We start from the raw sequence: 27,028 nt of genomic DNA on the forward strand, positions 1-27,028 counted from the left end.
CAGGGAGCACGCTGACAATTTAGCGATTGGACGCCCTTGACAGTCACATTCCAGAGCCTGGGAACGGTTGGTTGGGATCCCAGAGCGCCACCAACAGCTGTGGGCCAGGATGGGTGCCAGCAGCACACAGCAAACACGGTGCGCACACACAGCTGCGTAGCAGGCTTCCTATGCGCCCGCATGCGAATGAGCTTTTATGGAAATCTGTAAGATCTAGATGTATGGCATACAAAAAAAAAATACACTACTTGTATGTTTTCTGTGACAAAGCAAACAAGAACTGTGCTGCAGACGCTTTTTGTCTGGATGAAAATAAATTCTGTTCCTTATAAATTCTTTATTTGAACTAACTGCATCCATTTGTCTCTCTCCCTTAGACTGCCCGTTCTTAAAAACAGTAAACTATTCCCAATTTAGCATTGAAAATTAACTTTTAACAATACTTTTATCTAATTAAACATAGTGAAAACTTGGTGTACTTTAATAATCTTAATACAGATTCCTTTTTGCACATGTTTGACTTTTAAAGATTCTGTTGCGTATCAAACTAAGAAAAATCATGAAGTGTTCTAAATTACACTGATTTAAAGTAGGGCTGTCAAGACAACATCGTGTACCCCTGTCATGCACCTCAAAAAGTGGCAGCCTGCAGATCAAGTTGTGAATACTCAACACCAAAACAAGTCACCCCCGGTCATCACCCCACTGATGATAACCTATTTGAAGCCAAGTAACAAGCACTCGCTAATCAGCAGCTAATACAAAAGGTGTTGTCCTAAGTGGGGCAAATGGGCAAATTCTTTACGAAGAATTGCCAGAGCAACAGCTAGGAGGAGGACACCAGGGCTTCTCCTCTTCTTGCCCCACCTCAGCCATGTCCTTCTCATCTCTGCCTGCAGACTGGGTACCCTGCCACTTATTAGGGCTTGGAGGATTTCCCCGAGATCCCTTCATCGCCTTAAAGAGCTATATTGCTATTCCTATATTGCTATATAGGAAATGGCTTTCCATTTTCTCAATTTTAATTTGTGTCAGAAAAAAAATTATTATGACACAAAATCATTGTATTAAGATTAAAACCAGGAAAACCAAAAATCAGCATGTTAAGCTACTGCTTCATTCATAGCCAAGTCTCTCTATATAGACACATATAATTAGCCAATTCTAACATGGATATAAAAACACTGTATAATGTGACGGTTTAATTAAAAACATTTCTCTTGTGACATAATGTAGGTATGCAAAGCATACCATCAGGGCATGACCAAAGAACTCTACACGTCACACTCATATCTGACAGAAATGCTGCAATTACAGAGATTACAAATCTAGTACCACAACTACAAGCATTCTTGACATTTTAAAGGTTATGCAAGTTTTTTATTATACACAGTCTTCTATGATTTAATCCTAGTGCACTTAAATCTGAATGCAACTGCTTTCAGAATATTAACTTTAAATAAGTATTTCGTAAGAGCAAAGACCACTGAAAACATTCAAAATTTTGGTTATCCATCTCCCATCTTCCTGGCTGCAGGATGCAAATGAAAGCAAATATAAAACTGAAGGTTCGTTTGCTAGGGTGTAAAAACAAGATTTACAAAATGTAACATGAGGAAATAGTTTCCAACATGAACAGCTTGAATCACCAACATGCCTCCCAAATAATGATATGTGCAACGTCTTAGACTAAAGTAAGGGAGACAGAACAAAAAGTATCCAAAACAAACTAAGCTATTACTAAAAAATGCTTGAGAGGAGAAGTCTACATGCAAATGGAAAATTTTAGGCACAAGGTGTAATTTCATATCCTGTTTATAGCTCACCTGATTTTCATAAAGATCAATGCAAAAATAGGCTATCAATCCTATTTCCCTCTAAGATTAAAGAATAAATTTTAAATAATACATGCTACTGTTTTCCCTGTTGAGGTTGAGGAGAACAAGTAGCTAGTCTAACAAGGCATTCACTGCTTGTACTAGCGCCAAATAATTCTGTGACATGAGACTGTGTCTTACTTAGTACTTTTTGGGTAGACTTACTGCGTCACATCACCTGTATTTCCAAACTTTAGAAGATCCATTTAATCATCTGGTAAGCTCCCAGCATTTGTCGTAAGTTTTTCTTGTCCAAAAATGAAAATATTCTGTTATTAACGTTAGATTAATAACGTTAGATGCAATCAACGGAACAAACTAAACACCATGTTACACTTACACTTATTAAATTTGCTCTGGAGGACCATTTTCCAGCATACCACTCTCAGACATAATAGATTATACATCAGAATCATATGTTCATGCTAAGAAGCACTACATGAAAATCACACTAAGTAAAACAAACAAACAAGAAGAATTCCAAAAAAAGCAGGACTTCCAAGTTTCTCCAAAACCAGTATCCATCAAGACAGAATAAAGCCAAAGCATCAGGTTTACCATTGGCAACTAGAACAATGCATTGAAACTCAACTTTAGAAGATCTGCATTTGTGTTAGCCTATCACGTTGAAAGCATCTGAGTTCATACTTTAAATTGAAAATATTTGTATATCTTTTAGCCTTGGACAAGAAAAAGACAATGTGGGTGAATTAAACATACTAGTATAATACACTGATGTTTGACACGTTGTTGACACATGAATGACTTCCATTATCAATCTTCATTAAAAAGAAAAATATTGAAGCATTTACCAATAAAATTAAACCTTGATCTTTTTATTAGCAGTGAAGGCATGTATCTCATTACCTTGTTTCAAGGGTTAACCAGTACTTCAGCATTGATTTAGGACATGAATAAACTTAAGTAAGATAAGCAAATAATGCAGATAAGCAAAATCACCACAGCAGCAAAATGGAAATATCTGAAAGCGTACTACTGTCTTAAGTATCTTAAAAACTGAAAGGTTCTCAAATGCCAAGTGTGGATTATAAAAGAACAAGTCCCTTGCCCAACCCCCTGCCTCAAAGGCAGACACTTTTAAAATGTCCAGTGAAAACTATTTGAAGCTAAAACTCTTCCTCTATATGTGATTGTAAACTGTATGGTAACATAATCTTTATTACTTCAATTTGACAAATTAAAAGGAGGTGGCGGCTTTGGTTTGGTAAGAATCAGCAGGAATAATGCAAACTACTTTCAAAGGATGGATTTCTCATTGTTATAATGTTCTGACATTGAGAGATATAAAAAGCCTGAAAAATATGTGAAAGACAATGCCCTCTTATTCATCTTACTAATTGGTAAGGCTAGTTAGGAAGTGTTGGCTGGCAACAAGAAGTGGAAAACAGAAAAATAACAATTCCTTCATCTGCATGATATTTACCAGATCTGGAAAAAAGTCCAAACTAGTTAATCACCTTTTCCTGTAAAGAAGGAGGGAGTAATTTAATAGATAAATATTACATTTGTAGATCTATTAGATTTCATAGGTTAAATTAATAATCTAAGTTAAAGAATGACCATTGCATTTATCATTTGTTTAGCTCCCTTCAGATGTTTTAATATAAGGTAGGAATTGTCATAACTGGATCGCTTTGCCATTGGCAAATTCAAAAGAACAAAATAAGAGAAAAACATTAATTTTTTTCTAACCATTGAAGATTAATTACTAGCCAGCAGAAATAACCTATACCATAAATGCCAAACTACTATGTTTCTCAACACAGAACAAAAGATCTGCAAATGCCAGCAAGACTACATTGCTTATGTCTACTTTATTCTTATTCTTTTTTTATTCAAGGTCATCCCAGCAGGAAATGAAAAACAGCCATCAGCATAGTAAAAACATTCAAACAGAGCAGAGCATGAAAATTGCACAAAAGAGGTTATATAATCAAGTCAGTGCAGTAACTGGATGATGTCAATGGCACTTTAATGCTGCTTTAACTACTGCCCTGTAAAAAAATGTGTCACTTTGTTGAACAAACAATGAGAAGGCCACCACTTTAAAAAAATAAAACCAAACCCCACTTTCGGCTATAGCACTACTTATAGTAATCCTCACTGCTAGCAGCATAACATTTTTGAGAATACCAAAGGAACCAAGATTTTTATTTTTTTTTTGGCCTGGTTTTAAGATTTCGCCCTAGTGACTCTTTTACAAACAAAATTACATCATTCTCCTTTTTTCTTAGCAATTCATTTTCTGGATTAATTCTTCCCCAGTCTAATTACTAGATACAATATGTGATTTTCTCTAATTTACTCTGAGAGATTTGTATTATCTGTACATCAGCACTCAGCACATAAAATGAAGCAACTGCATTTTTAGACGGAAAACTATCTGAAGTAGCCACTCACATAATTCTCACATGGTGAGTGGCTATCATAGTCAATAATATTTAGTATACCATAATTTTAGTAACAAAAGTAAATACATACCATAATAGTAAAGTTTACAAAAAGTAAATAGTAAAGTAAAAAAAAAAAAAGGTAAATGGTATACCATAATTTTAGTAACAAAATAAATTAAATATTGAACTCTGTAGAACAGGATGCAGAGCATTTGGCAGTACGCACCTTGACCATAAAACCATGCTTATGAAAATATAAATTAAATCTGGATGATCGATCAATTATCTAATTAAAAGAATACCTGATTTGCATAAATATATAAGATCTGTGGAAAGGGACTTCAAGTTTCTAAGTCTTAAGAAATATATTTATCAGGTACAGCTTTGGTGAATGGAGAGCTTATGATACACACAGCCTTCTCCAAGAGCTAAGGTTGTGTTTTAACTAACAATTATTTTGCCATTAGAGTTGAAAGGAAAACATTTAAAAGTGAACTCAACGAAAAGCAATGCAGTATTGTCTTACTAAGTCCGTAGATCCCTCTGCTGCCTTCATTGCCAATTTTTCCCAACCAGCTCTGCAGTGCCATTAACAGGACTCAAGCGGGATCTGCCGGTTCAAAGTTTTAGGCATGTAGGCTTCATTGTCAAGAATTATACATGGAAATTTTACTCTGGCACAATCATGGCTCTATCTCATCCACCTTCAGAGTCTTCCAAACCCCATCCACTACAGAAATGCTGTTATTTTGAAATTAGAAATTTTATTTTATAACCATTTCTAATTCTTATGCTATCTTAAAAAAAAAAAAAAAAAAAAAAACACACAACCAAAAAATAAACTCAAACAGCAATAACAAAAAACCAAAACTCCCTCCTTTTACCAGTATGGGTAGAATTCAAATAGATGTAATGCTATTTATGCAGTCTGGATAAATAACAAGAAAAGGCAAAAATCTGTCTTTATTCCTCTCGGGGGGAAATCTATTTCTAAAACCAAACAATGAAAAGGTTGTTGACAGTACAGCCATATGATTCGTTACTGATTATTTTTGACAGAAACATCCTTGGGGAAGGGCTTTGTCCTGCACTTGTGCCATGCCCAGTAAAACAGGGCATGATAGCCGCGCATGAGTGCTGTGCTAACACAAATACATGATGGTTAAGGTCGTGGATCAAGCAAAGAGTGAATTAATGGTTGGCACAGTCTGTACTGTAAAGAGCTATTGATGCATCAAAATATTTTTAGAGGATTAGCAATAGTTAGAGATGCAACCTCTTCTTGGTTTCCTTCTCAATATTTATTGTTTCAACTGTATTTTTTGATCAAAAATAAAAGTTTCTCCTCGACAGCAGGCTACAGACGACACCAAAAAGGGAAGCTGACTGTTTATGGCATACCATGAACTACTGAAGCAAATGCAGTAACAGTTTAGTTTGGTTTTGTAGTTAATAGCTGTGTGAACTACTACTGTGAAAAACCCCACAGAAAAACTGCTTTTAAGCTATAGTCATAAATTAGTCTTTTTCCTCCCTATCTACCATTTTGCAAAATAAATAATGTTTCTGCACTTCTCTGTCTCACAGGGATGCTTAAGTCTAAACTCTATATCCATGAAATATTGATATTCTCAGAGGAAAGAACTGAAAGCCAGAAAGAAACATGATCATCCCCTGACCTCCCACACAGGACAAGTCACACAACCGTTAGAAAAGTTCCTGTCTTAAGGCAATTAATTATTGCTGTCGGGGCTGAACCATCCCTTTGAGAAAAATACAAAACTGTGATTCAAAAAGACCGTGAATCAAGTGAAACCTAATGACTTGCTAGTCATTCCAGTCGTTAACTATATTCCCTGTTAAAAATGGGATAGATACTCTCACCCTGCTTCCAGCTTGAGCATGTTTGTCTTCAGTTTGTGCTCACTAGAAGTAAACAGCTGTGAGGAGCAGCATGGACCATTTTTCTTAAAACAGGCCAAGAGGAGGTAAGCACTGAAGTTCATACATGAACTTTTTTGCAACAGTTCTTAAAGGATTTTTAAATAAATAACTAAAAAATAAATCCTAAAACTTCAAATATGGGTGGGCAGGAAAACATACTCACAATTCCTTGTAATTTGTCTGATTTTGTTCTATGGCAAATTAGTTCTTTCTTTACTTGAAGATGGATGCAGGTGCAATGCAAGCCAATGAGCTTTACAATATTTGTAAAAGAAAATACACACTGATGCAGATGGCTCACCTGCATTTTATCAGAGTGCCAGGTCAGACCGCTTCTTAAGGTTCCTTCCAGCTCCAACACATCAGCCCCTCTCCCTCAGGAGCACCCAGCTGGTAAACCCCGCACTGGGCGACACCAGCGCAGAGCTGAGGGCAATGAGCTCTCAGCAGCAGAAGATCCTACAGCTGAAAACAGGGATGTGAGTGAGGGCTGGGAAAGAAGTAACAGACTGGGCAGGTAAACTAGTATGGAGGTGTGATTTCCTATCAGTACAGTCTTGGGGGCTTTTCTTCCCTCAGGGCAGGAAGTCTTATTGAGGTTTTAGCGAGGTGGGGGTCCGTCTCTTCTCCCAAGTAACAGGCAATAGGACAAGAGGAAACAGCCTCAAGTTGCGCCAGGGGAGGTTGAGATTGGATATTAGGAAAAATTTCTTCACCAAAAGGGTTGTCAGCCATTGGAACAGGCTGCCCAGGAAAGTGGTTGAGTCGCCATCCCTGGAGGTATTTAAAAGACAGGTAGACAGGGAGCTGAGGGATGTGGTTTAGTGGTGGGTTTGGCAACGTTAGGTTGACGGTTGAACTCGATGATCTTAAAGATCCCTTCCAACCTAGATGATTCTATGATTCTGTGCAGTGCATGTGAGCTTGCATTATATTTATTATACCAATAAATAACATCCAGCATCTACAATGCCAATGACCTTACTAAAGAATGCCCATTTTGTCTCCTTCAATTCAAAAAGAAGTCTTGCAGAACAAGATCAACATCAACATCAAGCCAAAGGATGTGGAAAACTGAAGGAATTACTGCATCTAAAAATAACATCTAAATCTGACTCAAAAGCCTTTATTCATTGTAAATCTATGCGTCACTTTTACCCTCTACTAGGCGAATTTTATCGGAACCTATTTCCAACTGTTATGTACTTTCCAGTTATTTCCAATACAGAGATTGCCATATTAGATGCAAACAGACTCAGAGGCATTGCTAGAATTTATCTGGATACTTGCTTTTATAGAATGTCAGGGATTTTTTACTATTAATATGGAAAGCACTAGTGGCTTGCGTAAAGAGTAAAAACAAGAATTCAGGTACTCTATCACTTGGCTGCAGACAGGCTTCCTGGTTTCAAAGCAACAGCTCTTCCTTCCACTTTATGGAAAATCCCAGGTCACCTCACTGAAAAGGCTGCAGCTCTTGAATCATAGTTTCTGCTTCCTGAGGTTAACGAAGGGCTGCCAGAGCAGATAAGTTAGCTATTTTCTTGCTTTGCCTCCAGCTCCTCCTGGTCCTGGCAAAACAAACTCAGAAGAACCAGGAGTGACAGGGCTGCATTAGGAATCCTCTGATATTTATCTCCTCATTCCTCCTCAGTGCAGGCAGCCTCAGCACAGGCACCTGTGTGCTCCTGAGACTCTGCTTTCTGCCTAGGAATAGCAATGGAAGCGGCTACTAGAAAACATTCAACCTTAAAGCACCCAACTGCATGACTTTCAGTGAAGGGAATCTCTGGGAACAGAGATCATTCCTTTCTTTTTCTTCTTGCTATGTCCATCATAACATCAATATTAAAATTACAAAAAAACCCAACTAAAGACATTTTAGAGCTACTAGTCATTTCTCACTCCGCCTTCCTATTCATTAGAGAAAAAAATTACCTTACCAAATGCATCAAGAGAACAAATACAATATAATAATAAATATTATGCTTTATATATTTTAATCATATCCCACAATATGTAGACTCAATCAACACCCATCCAGTTTTACCTCACATGCTGAAACTAGGATTGAACTAAATAAAATGCCTATAGCTTCTTTCCCTGCACATTTCTTTTCTTCTTTCTCTACTCAGATTAAAAAAAAAAAATTGCAAATTACAGATGTGTCTGAAAATTCCAGATAAGCCTTACTAGTCTTGTGTGTGTTTGTTAGTTATTTAGAATTTCAGTGGCCTCAGGAGATCACATCTATTTGCTTCGTCATACACCCTCTTCCTAGCAGTTCTAATATTGTCAGTATTAAGTCAACAATTAATTAGAAGGTACTGTTTAATATCTCCGTAATTATTTCACCACATTAGCAAAGTACTAAAAATACCAGAAAGAATCACAGAATCTTCATGGTTGGAAAGGACCGTTAAGATCATCGAGTCCAACCAAACAACCTACAATCTCTGCCACTGGCACACGCCCTGAAGTGCCACATCTAGACGTTTCTTAAACACCTCTAGGGATGGTGACTCAACCACCTCCCTGGGCAGGCTGTTCCAGTGCCTGACCACTCTTTCAGTAAAGGAATTCTTCCTAATATCTAATCTAAACCTCCCCTGATGCAACTTCAGACCATTTGCTCTGGTCCTGTCGTTATTCCCTTGGGAGAAGAGGCCAACCCCTGCCTCTCTACGGTTTCCTTTCAGGTAGTTGTAGAGGGCAATGAGGTCTCCCCTCAGTCTCCTCTTCTCCAAACTAAACATGCCCAGCTCCCTCAGTCTCTCCTCATATGACCTGGTCTCCAGACCCCTCCCCAGCCTGGTAGCTCTCCTCTGGACACGCTCCAGGAATTCAATGTGCCTCTTGTACACAGGGCCCAGAACTGAACACAGCACTCGAGGTGAGGCCTCACCAGTGCCGAGTACAGAGGCACGATGACTTCCCTGCTCCTGCTGGCCACTCTATTCCTGATACAAGCCAGAATGCTGTTGGCCTTCTTGGCCACCTGGGCACACTGCTGGCTCAAAGAAGCACAAAGCACTTTTAGACAGAAAATGTTTTTACACACATGCTGTTCCTAAGGCCAAAAAGTTCATTTCTGAGTATAAGTGAAGACAATTCTGTACTAGTTCAGTCTTCACAGTTTAATGTCATTTTTAAAGCAATAATTCAATATGATTTTTCCATTTTGAACACGTTTCAATTTACGTCCTTGTTTTCATCCCCTGTTATCAGTTACGAACTAGCTATCACTCAGGCCATATAAATACCATTTGGGCCACGTGGAGGGCAACTTCACAGGCTTCCCAGTAACACGTTATAGCTAACATGGACTCTCAAGGGGTCTTTCCTGGTGTTCAAACAGAAAGGAAAATGCTTTCAACCATGTGTGTATGCAAAAAATTGGGAAAAGTTGAAGCACATGATTAGCCTTGCCAAAGTAGAATAAAAAGAAAGAAAAAAAGAATTAGAAATGCAAACCTTTACAAAACCTCTAAACCATTAAATTAAATACATCCTTTTAGGAAAATTGGATGTTTTAAAATAAATACCTAGCATGACAAATCAATACATGGGAGATTAATTAAAAATTAATTCAGGAAAGTTAAAATTCCAAATGTTTCCAAAGATAGACATTTGCTTGTGCTGGTGGGCGGGAGCAGCACGGCCTGCGGGCAGGTGGGAGGGAGAATGGAAGGGGCCTTTTTCTGCAAGGAGGCCTCAGCAGGGGCATTTCCAGTCCTCTGTGTGTGCAGAACCCGGCCCTTCAAGTCATATCACAAGCTCAGCTAATGTTTAAGGTTTTCCCCAAGGGCAGGCCTATTTCAGTCAGGCCCCAGGGGCGGACTGATGGGTTCCCTCAGGAAGCAGTTCCTCCTCTTCTGCCAGGCCACCTTTTCACCCGGGCTAACACAAGTGGCCACAGGCATCACAGGCCACAAAATCAGGGAAATGGTTCAAGTGAAACCAAATGTGTTTCCCTTGTTTATTTTTCAGCTGCCTCTGGGATCTGACTGAGAAGACCAAGCGCAGAACAAGCCACTACTGTTGGCACCCAGCAGCCGAAGGAAACCCAAGTACCCCTCACACGGCGTTTGTAAATTGAAACAAAACAAGAGTACATACTAGCATTAATATACTAAATAGACCAACTACTTAAATACATTACTTACTATTTTCTTTTAATATACAGTATAAATAGTCATCCCAAAAAAAGAAGCTTGAGTACTATCTGCAGTCAAAAGATCAAAAAAAAAAAAAAAAATCTTCGTTTCAATAAGCAGATATATCTACTATATACTTTTCAGCTTTGAATAATAGATTCTTAGAATATTTCTACTACCCCAAAATACGTATTCACATGTCTTGGAAACGTATAGACTACCAATACTCCACTTGACTAAGAACACTGCCATATATATGGCTTAAAAGCCAGGGAAAAACTTCTTTCCCACAAATACTATTCACCAAATTTTAAGTTCACCTGAAAAAGAATCCTCTTGGACACACAACTAAACTATTATTGCTGTAAGACTGGTCAGAAGTACAAATATATCCTCTGATCCAAAGGCATCCAAACGCCAAATTATGGCTGGGATTTCCACAAATACTTAAGACACCATAAACTGAATTGAAGAGGCTGAGGAGTGCAAGCCACAAACCCAGCACCCAACCTCTTAAGTGCATAAATTTCTATTGGTAAAGCTTCCTCAGGCATTAGATGTTGTGCTACTACAGATTTTGTGGCTGAAATCTCTCCTGAGATACTATACATTTGCTCTGGTCTCTGGAGGGACAAATCCTTCCCATGTCCAAACCATCGGGCTAAAGATAAGGCTGAGCTGAATCATCATTTTATTTCCCACCCACTGAAGCTTTGTCACTATGCAGTTAAAAGCAACAGATTTATGGAACATAAGAGACACCAACCAAGAGGGTAAAAAAAAAGCAAATTTTAAATCCACAGAGGCATTCAACAAGTTTTTCAAATCCTCATGTTATCGGAAATTTCTTACACATGGGTCCAGACCTTATTTTATGGGCATTTACCATCATGTCCAATTATCTCCGAAGTTCAAAGTTAAAAAATAAAATAAATTAATTCTACCCCAATCATCAGCTTGTTTTAAAAACAGGTTTTTGTTTATCCTGTCCAGAATATTGATTCTTCAAAAGTGAAATATCCCTTCAGAGAAATAAGGATATTTTCAAAGCAAAGTCAACCTGCAAAAGCCAATAGGTAAATAAAAGATATTTTAATATTTAAGGATCCTATAAATGCAAATTCTACTTCAGGTAACAGACTAAGATGTATTTATTATAGACTAATTATGAGATTTTAATATTTTTTTCTGATTTTCAGGAAAAGAGTTTGGGAAGGTAGTTATGAAAAAAAAACCACACAATCCTCAAACAAAACAAAAAGTCAATCAGGATACAAACATAAACAATTGTCATAAACAATGTATGACAAGCAAGACAGGTACTTGCTCTATGCTAATGCTATTATAAAACAATTCCTCATGGATATCCACAGAAAAAAAGTAAAGGACAGGTAATGGAAAATTGTTACCTGAAGAATGTGGGTCGTACAGATATTACTGGTTTCGTATATATTGTGGGAATTCAAAATTTTACCAATATTGAAAAGACAAAACTAGTTTGAATTGAACTTCACATTGTTGAATGGTAAGTATCAAACCACAACTTATTTCTTTCTTTGATGAATAAGGGATTATAAACACATATGTATATTGTTATAAACACGTGTGTATTGTTACGAAACAATACACCTGAGTACCTCAGTGTGTGGGCTGCACACAAGTTTTTTACCTCCCTCTTATGTCTGTTCTCTAAGTGTTATTCGCATCTATGTGACTGTACTATCTAAAGTGTTTGGCAAACCCACAGATTGCTTTAAAAAAATAGTTATATCTAACATCCACTGATGGATAGATGTCTTTTATACAGATATGACTGGTACAAAGATTGACACTGAAGACGATTTTCTGGCTAAGTTTTCAAAACTGTCATTCACTGAATCAAGAAAGATGTTTCGGCACGTATCAAAATTTTAGAAACTTCAAGTGGTTTAGCTTATTCATAGAGCACTCCAGAAAAAGAAAAGCCTGAGTTTTAAATATTGCTTTAAATAAAGCATAGGAGATGCTTCTATACTAAGAAAAGTCTTTACAGACCTTTATTAATTGCCTGGTAGCAATTATTTGCACTCCTGACAGCTATGTCTTTAATCTAATCTACACATAAAATAGGCTTTATCTGTACATAAAAGTCTAACCAGCAAACATTTTAATTGATTTACTTTAGCTCATTCTACCCCCTACATAGGTGCTATTACACTTACTTAAGCTTTGCACAGGCAAATAAAATTAAATCAGAGAGTTAATGACTTGAACCTGGCCTGAGCAAACCACCTACTCGCATAATCAAATTGCTCTTGCTGGCTCTTGCAGTCTTGTCACAGCTCTGCAGCTCCTTCTGCCCCATGAAAGTCTGTCCTTTCTCTGGAACTTTAAACCAAATGACTGGGCCTTTTTTATTGGAGACAAAGAATGTTACCTAAGTCAAAGATCTGAATTTTATGATTCAGTTTATGCCTTTAAAAATAACTTAAAATACTCTCATCTCTCAAATTTCTCAGGGTTTATCAAATGCCATCAAACCAAAACTTTTTTCTTGAACCCAAATCAGTTATTATCCCAAAGACTGACAAAACATCCCTTAAAAGGCATCCTGCTTTGATAGGCAGCTTCCCAGCAGCAAATCAATGGCTGTGTATTTTTTGTATACATATGCCGCACCATCACACTGCTGCTCCAGCTTTTTACATTACCTTAGCAGACAATGTAATGCAGCATATATTTGTATTTATTTTGAGTTTTGAATGGCTTAATAGTGATCTGTGCACCAGACCACACCCTGCCCCACGTATTTTCCAAAATATTTTTGAAAAATTGAAAACAAAAGTTTCCTTACCCACCACTAAAACATTGTAAGACTTTGATTCAGACACTTTAAAGATTTGAATATTGATGACAAAATTTATCTGATTATCATGATAATCAATCATTAAATAGAAGCCACCACGAGATATCAGAGTGAGATTTTATATCAAAGTGGCCAATAAAAGCCATGTAACAAGAAAATATTTACCTCCTGTAGAGCATGCTGGACTTTGGACAGAGGCTATAAGCCTCTGAATTCAACTCTTTTGAGAAGTCTGCACTGAATTTCATGCTGCCCCAGCTACGCCTCACACTGCTTGGAGAGAAGTCAAAGAAAGAACGAACTTGCTTATTCTATATTTTTTCTCCTACGAAGGAAACCGGCAGCCATATAGCTAATAAAAGGCTACTAAATCCATCAGTCTGGCTAACACAATGCAAATAACTTGACACTTAGCAGTCGCCGCCCTGTTTACCAAAAAGAGTCATTAGTTAAGGTAATGCTGTGTGCAAAATAATATTCTTTTCCTTTTTTAGGACAGCCAGGCAATGAGTAGACTGTTGTAATAAGTGATTTAAGGGGAAAGAATGCTGAAAGAAAATGTTTCTCAAAGATCCGGGGAGCGGCAATTGGAAAGAGAATAAAAGATCTGAAAGTCCGAACAACAACAGATCACAACAGAAAAGGGAGCAACGTCACCGTCATTAAAACTAATTTTTGAGTTAAATACGTATGGTCGTTCTTTTGCTTAGTAAAACAAAGAAAAAACTCAGAAAAAAAAAAAAACAAGAGAGAACGATACATTGTACCAAACTTCACAGTTTTGCTTCAACAAACTTTCACAAGGTTCAAGAAACCATGCCAGGCACTGTACAAACTCTTTAACATCCTAATCTTTGCTAATCTGTGTAAATACAGATTAAACAAAAATACATGAAGCTGAGAGCCCACACTCTCTCCCTCACATGTCTTTCTCAAGGAGTTTGAGAATCTTTGTTACTTGCAATGAATTAAACATTCATTCAATTTTCATTTTGAAAGAATCACTTGACTCTCATTAGCAACAGTAATAATTCCATACCAAAAAGAAATCAAATTTGGCAGCCTGATAAGCAAAGGAAGGGAAAGGAAATATTTGAGTTATTCCATTCCAGCTCAGCCAGCTCTCATTGCACCATCTCTTTGGATTGTCTTGAAACTCTGCCCATGTTTGCAATAATAAAGCCTGTAAAGCTATTTTTGTTTTGGTTTGGTTTTTTTTTTATCAAATCCAAATGGAACAAAGATAAAGACAATTTGGCGCAGTTGTTTCCATTTTACCGTATATGTATACACACACACACATACATACAATATATAGCATGTGTGTGTGTGTATATATACACATATAAACAGACATACACACAAGTATTTAAAATATTAACTTATTTTTATACATAAACTTCTCCAGAAAGACAAGCAACTATAAATATTTAGCTTGCGTAATATAGATTTTAAATGTCATATATGGACATTTTATAAATGGACCGTTACTGTAAGTGAAGTCTTAGCCTATAAGGCTGTAAACACTTGGGCTTGCTGGAAAGAGACTCAGCAAATGTCCAAGCCCAGGAAGAATCAGAAGCCTGGGAATTACTCATGTATACAAAGCTAAGCGTAAATTCGCATTTGCAAGATGAGATCTAGAGTGTATGAAATATTCCATCACAAAAGAATATATGAAGTGAGGGAAAAAATACTGTAAACAAACTAGAATAAGCTTTGAAAGTCTCAGAAATATGAAACCAAAAAGAAATAATTGAAAAAATACCATTTTGAGAGATGAATCAAGATGGGTGAAAATTTACAGTTTGTTTTTCAATTGTTCAAGATAGAATCGGGGCCTGAAAACATTCATTTAGCATTTTCATTTTACCCATTATACACAATAAAATATTCCTGTAAAAGGACATTTTGTAATTCAAAAAATAAAATATTACGTAATTTTACACATCACACACCATTTCTCTTCTTCTTTTGTTACTTTCTGAATAGTTGTCTGCTATTTTTTCATGTCAGAATAGCAACAGCAATTTCTCATGCTATATTATGTTGTTTTCTTTCCACAGCTTCTTCTGTCTTTCCCCCTAGTTCTGTTCTCTTCTTTACTGGCTGTACTTTCTATTTCTCTTTTCCGCTGGACTTTCGACCCTTTAATTTAAACTTAGTTTACTTACAAGCCAATCCATAAACACACATTGGCAGCCTAACATTTATTTAATATCTAAGTGACCAAGTTTTCTGCTGGTTAATGACATCCTCATCTCTTAACGAGCACTGACCTCACCGGGGAGAGAAGTCAGTAAGAGCTACTCAGAAATATGGAGGAGGCTGGAATATTTATTAGTCATGTGTTTCTCTTAGGCATGTGTTTACCACAATGTTAGATGAGACAGTCATGCCTCTCCTTGTGTCTCAGATCCAGAACCTCCTGTTGATGCAAGGGATAGGCACCTCCCTGTTATTTTTCCACCAGCCTTCTCTGGGAATTAGGAGAAAAAGTTTATTTACTCATGTCCAAGCACCCAGTTCTTACTCTTTCCACTGAGTAATCCCATGTTTGTCTCTGCTGCTCAAAAACTTCTTATTCAATGTCCCTCATGACCCTAAACACCCCAAAGTAATGCTGAAAAATGATACAAAGTGCCACTTTTAATTTTGCTGTTGTTTGGGAAAACTGAGTAATAGCAGAGGCACTGAAGATACCTGTTAGCAGAACCAGGAAGACATAAAAATGTTTACAATTGTGATTTTCAGCTGGGGACCTAGACAGCAAAACCAAGTGATACACTGATCTATACAATCTTTGTAGCTTTCTAAAACATTTCAGTAGAACAAACGAAAAAAATCTTGTGCGGACCACAGTCAAAACTCCCAGAGATCTGGAAATTAGAAGACAATCTTGTCAAACAGCTAGAAAGCAAATATCCTACACAGTCCAGATGAGCGTATAAAGAGATGTTGGTAGTAAATGGCGAATTTTCATAGTGGGAGAAGGTCACCAGTAGAGTTTCACAGAGACCAGTGATGGGTTCTGTGTTGTTCCATTTATTCATAAGTGGAAGAGGGATAAACAACAGAGAGAACAAAGTTTTGCTTATGATATTCAACTATTTTAACAAAGTCTGACTAGGAAAAATAACAGAAGGACCTGTCAACACTCTGTGAATGACTATTAAAATGCAGACCTAATGCATATTAATACAAAGTAACGTATATGGAGAAAACCAAACTTAACAAATAAAATGGTGGGCCTAGAACTGATCTTTACTACTTATGGACAAGGTCTTAAACTACTCTTGATAATTCCATGGAAACAAGAGTTCAAGAGAAGAAAACACGATGTTGGGAATTATTAGGAAAGGAAATAAAATAAAACCAGAGACAATCCTAATGCTGCTGTATAAATCCCCAGTTAGGCCCACATACCAGATCTGTCCCTGTAATACTGAGGAAAGTTATAACTCCCTCACCTCAAAAGACAGCAGAGCAGAAAAGAAGCAATTCAGATGATGAGAGGTTAAGAACATAAACCTTTCAGTGAGAAGACTCCTCAACTTTAAAAAGAAATGTAAGGAGAAGCTTCGGATCAAAGGTCATAAAATCATGGCTGGCATTGAGCTGATAGAGCAGAATAGAGTATTCACTGTCTCTTCCAACAGAAGAAACAGGGACACCAAGTGAAGCTAGCAACTTGCAGGCTTCAGACAAAATAAGAGAGCAATTTACATCATGTAATTTGTGTAGTACTCCTTGTCACCAAAACTTATCAGTTTAACAGCTAAATTAGTTGAAAAAAAAAAATAGGTTAACAATTTGTGGAGAAGACATTCATCGAGATTTACATACAATATGGAAATAATTTTTAGCTCAGAAAATCCCTAAACTGCAAATTATTATAGGGATGAACCACTATGTGCTGCTCTATGCTGTCTACTTGTTTATAAGCTGCCCTGTCACTCACCCTCAAAGAACAGCTATTAGGTCAAATGGATCTTTGGTTTTACTCATTACGGACATCTTTCTGTAAATAAATACATATTTAGCATTTTAACACTCAAGCGTTAAGTATTTACTGGTGAAAAATACATCTTAGTAAAAAATATGAAAACCAGTAATTATATTTATTAACTGTAACATAAGACAATGTACTCCTCTGATGACAGTGTGTTAAATATACAGTAAGATACTTGCAGGAAATGATGGGCATGATTTTGCTCCACGTTTTCCCATTCTTCAACAAAGACTTTGATGAGGGTTAACTTGCTGCTGAGATGACAAAAATACTTTCCCACTAGTAGATCTAGTGACTTGCAGATACATTCTTGAAATGAGGACTCATTTGGGCCTTCTGCTGCATCCCTCGGCAGCTTTGCCTAACGTCTCCCAGTAAATGCCAAACACTCTATCAATATTGTGCCCTTCTGCTCGCTGCTAACAACCAAGCATGTTCTGCAAGCTCTGCAAATGTCTCCTTAACACATTCACGCCTTGGTCCTGGCTGATTCCATCAGCAGTACAGATTGCCTGGGAATGGTTTTAGCAGGGTTCACATCCTACACATCCTCCAAAACTGTTTTACTGAGGAGGTCCGGTATCTTTTGCAGTATCCATTTGATTTGTTGGTACTCAGAGAATAGGGTTTAATGGAGGAGAAACAGTCTCCTTTTAGCAACAATTAACAGACTTTAAAGTAAGTTACTTCCTGTATTGTGTGTGACTCCTTAGCCCAGTTTTTGCAAGTAGCTTCTCCCTGTTGAAAATAATACCAAAACATTCTCTTCTGAAAAATATTTTGAGCTTTTGTTTAAACGAATAAATATCAACATCTACATAAAGATGTTTAAACTTTTATTGTCAACAGAAGACTAGTCAACACACTCGTGCTGGAGAAGGCTGGAGATTATTCAAATAAACTGCCCAAACAGTAGAGCAGCTTAATTGAGTTGTCAGAACAGCAGTGCCCATGGTTGGTTTAGATGTCCTAAGCTACCCGAGACATCTGTTGGGAGCAAGCAGGTATGACACAGCCCCAATGAGAGACCCGTGTCTTTTTTGGAGAGGCAGCAGGAGCCTAGAAGGTATTTTCTCAAGGGAATTCAAATGGTGCTAGATACTATAGTTAGCAAGTGAATCGAGTCCTAGGTGCCCCGTTTCAGGTAGCCAAGTCCTGCTCCAGGTACCGTGGACTGCATTGGCTAAGATGCTGCTCACTAGAAGGGAAGATCAGACACCAAACATGGCTGTAGACTCCTGTGTAGAGAGACCTACACGTAGGTGCTTTAATCTCAAATTGAATTCTGCACTTGGTCATACGATTTCCATGAAGGAAGACCTAAGACAATTTTTATTAAAATAATGTTATGCTTTTCACCTTGCTTTGTGTAATTCAAGTAAATCATCATGGGCATCTAATGCAGTTTGCTGCCCAGCCATGAGTCTGTCAAGATCTGTGTCTGTATTCAGTTCTTCTCAAACACTTCAAGTAAACCTTCAGTATCTGTTCTTCTTTTCTGAACACTAAATATATACAAATCTCTGTGTCTTAAATAAAATCTTATACCAGCATCATATCTCTCAGCTACCTCCTATACATAAATTGATACTCAGCAGTGAAGTGATCGAGTTTACTCACAGTCCAGATTTGAGACTATAACCCTTTGACCTTCACAGCGTTGAGGTGTATTTATTTGCTGTCTTAATTGCTTAATCTACTGGAATTTTTCTGAAAGAGTTGCAAAGATCTGATCGGAAGCAAGGAAGCATTTTTCACATGAGAACAGGCTGGCGGTTTGCTGACTGATAATGCATCATTTGCAAACAGCAGATCTGCAAATACCGTGCATCCTTCTGCTATGATAGCCCAGAGACTCCTGCACTGACAGAATTCACACACAGCACCCATTTCTTTTCCCTAAATGCCTCTGTTAAGAGGCATAATGTTATCACAAATCAACACTGAAACACAAAATGTCATTATGTTTCCATTACCCCTATCTGTTTGGTAATTCATGTACACTCCAAACAGATGTGTGATTTGTGTAATTCAGTTATTTTTGTTTTAAATTGTATTAAGATAGATGCTCTTGAAAAGCATCAGCAATGCTTTTCACTGGCATTGTGAGTGTACGTCAGATTCCACAAAAATTCTCATGGAGCTATGAAAAAAAAAGTAAGTACTTCTTATACAGCTACCTAGAAAGTCACCATAGAATTAAGCAACTAACCCCTTTTTTCTTTGGATAGATCCTTGACATTTACACTACAAAACAGAAATTAAAATAAATAAATAGGTATGCACAGTAACCTATACAATTTGTAGAATATGTTGGAATCATGTAAACAAAAGCAGTAACAAGACTGTTGCCTTCAATTTAATTTCAGTGACTACCTTCAAAAGCTACTCACCCGGAATGACTGCAATTTAAAAAGTCCTATTAAGCTCTGATCTCAAAGTTATACTCACGTATTGAAAAGGTGTTTTATTCATAACAGGCATGCAGGAGAGCCAAAGTAATAATTACCCGTAGCAAATATTATTACGACTGACTTATTTGAAAATAACTTTTTTCTTTGATAATTTGCATGCCATTCTTAGTGCAAATCAACTCCACTTTCTTTTGTGACAAGTATTTTTTGTCAATTTTTACCTTTTCTACTTACAACAGAACATTAGTTTCTACTCTTGTTCAGCCTTTGAGACCCAACTGCAGTGAATGCAATTACGCTCGTACAGCTAGCAAAAAAAATCAGAGAGCATCCAGCTGCTGCCAAGAAAAACTGTGAACAAATTCTAGTGTTGGTCTGAGTATGTGTAACTAGTCCGTAGACAGGTCTGGATTTTGGTCATGTTTAGGCAAGATACAAATAGTAACATATTGCATTGGTACTCAAAGGACCCCTGTCAGAATTACAAACACCGTGAACTGGAAACGGCTGTATAACACAGAAATCCCCTAAATAAATGTAAGTTAGGATACAATCCAGGGGAAAGAGGATAGTAATAGTACCGTATCCAGAATTTTACATTCCTCAGCCATTTAAATAGTCTAATATAAATATGTTTCAGCAATTTCTGTGAATACATGAGCACTCTATATTTAGTCAGAGATGAAAGGAAACTTCCAGGACCGTACTTAAGGCATGAAGTGGTTTTGCAAACCGCTTTGGAGGTGGGTCTCTGTTCTTAAGGGAAGTCAGCACAGGACCTGCTGACTGGGATGCCGGCCCTAGCCGGCCAGAGCCTACAAAGACTCTGGGCAATAATCTCATTTTGGGTGAAACCACGTGCTCACGCAAGGCTCCACCAGCACTTTCGAAGCTGGCAGAGTCCACCCTGCAGAAGAAATCTAAGCCGTGGATCCCAGCCTGCAGCAGGGAAGGGGAAAGTGCCAGAAAGTGGGGGAAGCAGGAAAGAGTGAGAAAATGTACAGCCAGAAGTAGCACTGGCAAGGTCAGCAACCAGTAATGTCATGAACAGTTTTCAAAAGAGAGCCTGAGATTAGGAGTAGACATTTTTGATATGTGGGGAAAAACATTTGGCTGCACTGTTGGTCTGGGTCCCATGCTGTTTTAATCCATATAACAAATTATATGTGAAGTAGAGCAAAGTCAACTCAGCTTCCAAAATGGGAGAGTTTTCAGAACCAGTGCTCAGCAAAAACCAATATAACTATACGAATGAGGAGAAACTTACGGTGATGTTATTTTACAAAATTACTTTGCACGGTCAATCTGTGTCCTAAGGAAGAAATAAAACAGACAGGAATGTAGAATTTACCCATGCCAGTGAAAACGGGTCTTAACCCATCAGCAACACACTTTGCAGGATTTCGTAAGTCCATGTTTTAAAGGGGAAGGCGTTCAATTGAACTTAATTCGTTATTTCTGATTATCTAGCTATCAACACCACCACTAAAGAAAATACATTTAACATACAGGCTCCACATGAAAGAGAAACGGTGAGAGCCAGACCAGAGATTAAATAACTGCTTCTTATTTTCATGCTTAAAAAAAAGAAACTATTCTTGAGTGTAGAAAGCCTTCTGTGGGTGATGGGCTACCCCCATGAAGCATAGCACTATACCCACTATGAAGCATAATAGTAAAGTAAAAATGAGTGGTAAACCATCTGGTAACTCAATGAGCACCTCAGACATGTAACAATTATTCCGGAAGAACATCCTACATCTAAAGGTAGGCAATTCATACGCAATAGGTAAGCTGTTTATGTATAATTGGTACCTTCAAACCACTGATTACTAAATAAATTGTACCATTGTTCTTTGACCCAGAAATTCATATTGCCTGACTATATTCTGGCCCATCTCCTCTCCGTTCACAGCCATTCAGCAGAACTGTAGCAGAAGGAGTAACTGTGCATTTACAGACGTAGTATTACTCATTTGTAAGAGTCCCCTAGTCTGTAGGTGAAAAAGGAGAATACCCATTACCAGATGACAAGTAGGGCCACCATTATGTTTTGAAGAATGCTGATCATCCACAGGCGTATTTTGGGAATTACTGTTCTTTGTCAAGCTGAAAAAAAGTTTTTAACTTATTTTGCATTACTTCTGCTGCATTGTAGCTTGCATTATACTGGAATGATAATTCAGATTTGGGATACTAGACAATTTGATATATTAGTGGGGTTAGACGAGCATAATGCTTGCATTGTTCACACATTCTCCTCTGACTCACTGCAAGATTATAAATACCCACCGTAAGGGGAGCTCCACCCTGGCTAGGTTTAATCTAATACTTTCTGCTATTGCAGGCCCTTCTACCTTTAACATAAAACCAAGCCATGAAGACTTGACTCCATGCTGTGAAGATTTTCTTCCCTTTTTTTTTTTTTTTACATTTAAGATAATTCATAAAACTAACTTTACACAGTTTCCTGTAATCTCAAGGCAAAAGGTGTTCTGTAAATGTACTTTGTTTCAAATGTAAGAAACATTAACCACCCACTTCCTGTATTGTTCCCTAAAAGGTTTACAAGTACTGCAGGACTAATCCCATTCTGCCAAAAGGCAGCGCTTCTTGCCAAAGAGGGACTCAGTTAATGTTAAATGACTGTACTCTTCACATTAAAGAATACTTGGAAGCTGAAACACACCAAGGCTTTATAGATCCCTTTTGAAAATATCTGACAAAGTCACAAGTCAATTTATTACAGGAGGCCCCGCAGAAAATTCCCAGGGCCAAGCTCTGCTCAGCTTCCACGGCTGCGTGTGTGCGAGGGAAGGACGGGGACGGTGCCAAGAGCTTTCTGAGCCCAAGTAACATATAAAGCGGGTCAGTGGAACAAATCCGTTCCTCACAGTTTGCCTCGAAACAAAATAGCGTGTGATGTTCGTTTAGATCTTGTGCCTTCGCTACAGGCAAATACGTCTGGAAAGGTCACAGCTGCAGTAAAACCAATGTGAACGAAATAAATTTTAATCCTTGTCAATATTGAACTTTATTACCAACACAGTCCCACTCAAAACAGCGACTGGACCCTGCAGAAGAACGGCCGGGCACTTCAACTGACACGTTAGCGACTGAATTAAAAAAAAAAAAAAACAGGATAGAGAACTGTTAAGTTCACCCGTCCTCAGTCCCTTGCAGGAACTTGACCCGGGTTAGTCGCCGGTCCCGCTTTGCTCACACCCCCCCACCACGTCTCAGAACTAACAGAGCGCTACATACACCCCTGCCCGTCCTTCTGCCAGACCAACGTGCTTTTCAGCAGGACACTAAGGAAGCAACAAAACCCTTCTAGGGACGATTAGGCTGGAGACACAATGCCCGCAGGTCAACCAGAATATCCACCTCTCGCCGCCCCCGCAAAACCCGGGACACCGGCCAGACCCCACCCGCCCCCCGGGCTGACAGCGCCGGGCAGGGGCGCGCTGGGGCCACCACCGCCACCCCGGGGCCGAGCGGGCAGCGGGGACGGGCGATGGGAGTGGGGGGGCGAGCCCAGCCCAGCCCCGCAGAGCCCAGCCGAGCCGGGGGCAGCCCGGGCAGAGCCACGGCCGCGGATCCAACCACCCCCCTCCTCCCCCGACCGCAGACAAAGGGCTGAGGCTCCACCACCACCCAAAGTGCCTCCCCCGCCCCAGGTATCCCCTCCTCCTCCTCTGCCCTCCCTCCGCCCCTCTCCCTGCCGCTCGCCCTCCCCCCCGGCTACTCACAGGATGGTGGTTTGGGGCGAGACGGCGGGGACGCTCTCCACCATCAGATGCATGCAGCGCACCGTGGTGCGGAAGCAGAGGCAGCGGCTGGGGCACCACACGCTCCCGCGCTGCGGCGGCGGCGGGGGCTGCGCGGAGGCGGGGGGGGCGAGCCCCCCGCTGCGGAGCAACAGCAGGAGCAGGAGGCAGAGGCCGGGGGCGGCCGCCGCTTCGCGCCGGGCCATGCTGCAGGGTGCGGGGCAGGAGGGAGAGGGGCTCCGGCAGGTCCGCGTCGCGCCCGCTCCGCTCCCCGGCCGCGGCTGCCGCTCTGGTCGGCGGCGGGGCGATCCCGTCCCCCCCGCGCGGGCTGGAGGAGGGGACGGCGGTGGGCCCGCCCCGGCCGGCGGCGGGATGGGCGGCCGCGCCCCGGGGTTCCGCGCTGCCCTGCGCAATGCACCGCGGGGCAGCGCCGTGCAGCGAGCCGCCGCCCCCTCCCGCGGGCAGAGGGGTTCGGCCGCCCCCCCCCGCAGCCTCCCCGTCCCGCAGTTCCCCGTCCCTCGCCTCAGTCCCCGGGAAGGAGGGGGTGAAGGTAACCCCAGAGCCGGGTGCGGCGTGAGGGGGAGCTGCGTGCACCCCGGGAGAGAAGAGGAGGAAGGAAAAATGAAGGGAAGTGAGGGGAGTGGAAAAGGAAAAAGGAAGGGAAAGGAGGGGAAAAGGGACAGAAAGCAAAGAGAAGAGGGGAAAAAAAAAAACAGACGGGAAAGAGAAGCAGCAAGTTCAGCAAACTACGTCCCGTTTCAGCCCTGGTCTGAAAGACTCACCTACTACACAACCCTTGGACTACCCCACCTCTTACTGCTGCAGCTTTTACTGCCGAACCGGGAAAATCTGTTGGATTTGCCCCGAATTCATTCAGCTGATGTTTTTTGGTAGGTGTGTACACTAGCAAGGAGGTCTAAAAGGACCACCAGAATGTAACTGTCCTTACAAGAGTAATGGTTACAGCCTAAAATCCCATGATCTCAGCACTTTCTTAAAACAAATCTTGCGTGAGGACACAAAACTAGATTAGCTTTGACATTTCTAACGTTGCCCCAATATGTTGTCATTCTTCTGTGGTGTCAGGTCCAAAGTAGGTACCCTTTCTCCAACCCTCTGCATGCTTTGACTATCCCAAGTGAAAACATTGGAATGTCATTTCTATGATGACAATTGCAGTGATCACGACTAACCTATTAAGTGTAACAACTACATATTCTCTTGCAAATGAGGAGTGTCAGCACCGCCAGTTCCACACCAGAAATAAGACGGGGCACTTCTGCAGGTTTGCCTGAATGCCTGTATCTTCAAGGAACAATATAGAGGCCATTCTTGCCTAAAGCTTAACTATAGTAATTCTTACTCTGCACTTCACTGTGAAAACTTGATTTTACCACATGAGTCAGGAAATTACTTTTTTTTTTTTAAACACCAAGTTAAACACTTCATGTAGGAAATCAGAGCCTGGAAGCGTGCTACAAGTGCTGGAAATCACTGATGGGCCCAGAATCAAAATATCCTAAGATAAATCATAATCTGTAACTTTCTTTCTGCAGAAGTACTATTTGACTATGTTTTTCCTGCATCACCATGTCTGTCTTCTCAAAAGCAAGACATGACTGCTTATACCTTCAAAAGGAGTTAGCCAATGAAAGCATTGAAGTGTTTTTCTTGTTCTGAGGAGTCCTGAGTCCTTTAAAACATCTGTCAACCTCCCAGTGAGCTGTAGGCTGGCTAACTGGGAACCGGGAGAGGCTTGTGAGAGTTTACAGAAGCAGCACGTTAAAATGTGCATCACCTCAATGTCGTTTCAGCAAACAGCTGGTCTCTGTCTCACCTCCTCTGCATTTGTGATCAGTGTTGGGATATATACATGTCTTAATCTGAAAATTAAATATGTTTCCTGGTCCAGGAAAAGCTCAGGCACTTTTGACCTACAAAGTGCAAGCGTTGGCACAAGTAAGTTTTTGTCCCGGAAATGCCACTCACATTAGAGCATCTTGGTGGTTGTAAATCTGTCATCCTGTAGCGCCCATACAAAAAGCAGCAGAACCTCTGAGATTAGATAATGAAACACAGTAATATAGAGATATCACTAAATTGGGACATTTGTAGCATTTAGGAAAATATGATATGGTTTATTTTGTGGCATTTTGGTGCTTTATGATGATTATTTTCAAAGATAACATACATAGTCAAAATTAGTTATGTTTTCTGTAGGAAATTAAAATTGTTCTGCTTTTAGCATTTGGGGACTTGCTAGACTGTCGTACTATGCATTGGAAGTATCTATGCTACACGTGTAATTCTGAGAGTGAGATTAAAAGTGCATAGATATTTTCACTCTAATTAGGCAATTTAGCCTTAACAACCTATACAGCATTCTTGCCATTTACTTTAAGTTACATGTAACCTTCAGGCTCTTAGTTAATATATTATTAATGCCTCATAAGTCATTTAAGTTAGCCTTTTTTCATGCCCTGTGGAAGCCAGTAGAGTATGAGGTGGCGTGCAATTAGCTCAGCACTAGACACTGAATAGAATATTAATGCTTCTAATTAAAATATAATGAAGATCAACTTGACATTCATTGAGATGCTGAGACAGCAGTCAGTTCCTTCCTTGTCAGTGCATTTGATTAAAGAGTCAAGACTACATTTTCTGAGGCCAAGAACTACGTCTTATTTTCAGTCGGTAACATGCTGGTTTGGCAGGGAAGAGAAGAGAGAAATATGGGCAGACTGAAAAGTCTTCACAGAGGAGAATAAGAAGGTCCAAAAAAGCTTTCAAGAGATTTTCTCCAACAGTAAAGGGGGAGTTAAAAAAGATGCTCAGAGAGTGGGTTAAAAAGGAAATCCATTTTACTTAAAGCTGCATAGGAACGGTATTTACATTATTATGTGTTGTAAATTAAGCTAGCTTTTGGAAGTCCTCACAGTTTCTTAACTCTTCACAAACTTTCTAGAATAAGAGAGTTTTCATCCCCAGATTATGATTTATCCTTTGAACTAAATAAAGTAGGAAACTTGTGGAAAAATGTCTTTTATTAAGTAAGTGAAGACTATTTCAATGCAGTTGCACAAGGGAGAAAGCAAATTTCTGGAGTTTCCTAAGTTTTTAATTGCTTAATTTTACAACCTCAAAATCTTTCCTATTTCTTTTTTTTTTTTCTCCACAGTTTTTGTGTAATAAAATAAGAGGAGTAAGAAGTTTGTCTTGAGCAAACTTGAGCGACAAAGTATTCAGATTCAGGGCTGCTATAGCTGAAATCAATGAGAAACAGTTCAGTGACTTCAGTAAGAAGAAAATCAAGCCCAAAGGCTTCTTCTGTGTGGTCAGTTACGGTATTCATGAAACAGCAGTTTTTAAAGATTGGAGAAAAACGTCTGCTTTGAATTTAATTTAACTCTCACTATTCTGGTCCTTGCATGTTTTTGGTACTGAAAATATAGCCATCACTCCATAATTATACTTCTCAATAATGCTGGCATCTGACACCTCTGTTACAATTTAAAATTGCAGCTGTCTTTTTATTCTGGTTTAGATATGTCTCATTTCTTTTATAAAGTTCACTGCAAAAAAAAACTGTGTAATG

General features: G+C 39.3%; 1 protein-coding gene across 2 annotated transcripts in view; it reads right to left on the reverse strand.

The window, feature by feature from the left end:
- PXDN (peroxidasin) overlaps window positions 1–23,739 on the reverse strand; it is a 92,638-nt gene extending 68,899 nt beyond the window's left edge. For both annotated transcript variants that reach the window (XM_074581727.1, XM_074581726.1), the window contains exon 1: window positions 23,416–23,739. In XM_074581727.1, the coding sequence (XP_074437828.1) occupies window positions 23,416–23,639 (224 nt within the window). In that variant the 5' untranslated portion in view covers window positions 23,640–23,739. The remainder of the gene's footprint in view (window positions 1–23,415) is intronic.
- Between the last annotated feature and the right edge of the window lie 3,289 nt (window positions 23,740–27,028).

Source organism: Larus michahellis, chromosome 3 (genome assembly GCF_964199755.1).
Source record: "Larus michahellis chromosome 3, bLarMic1.1, whole genome shotgun sequence".
Lineage (NCBI taxonomy): Eukaryota > Metazoa > Chordata > Aves > Charadriiformes > Laridae > Larus > Larus michahellis.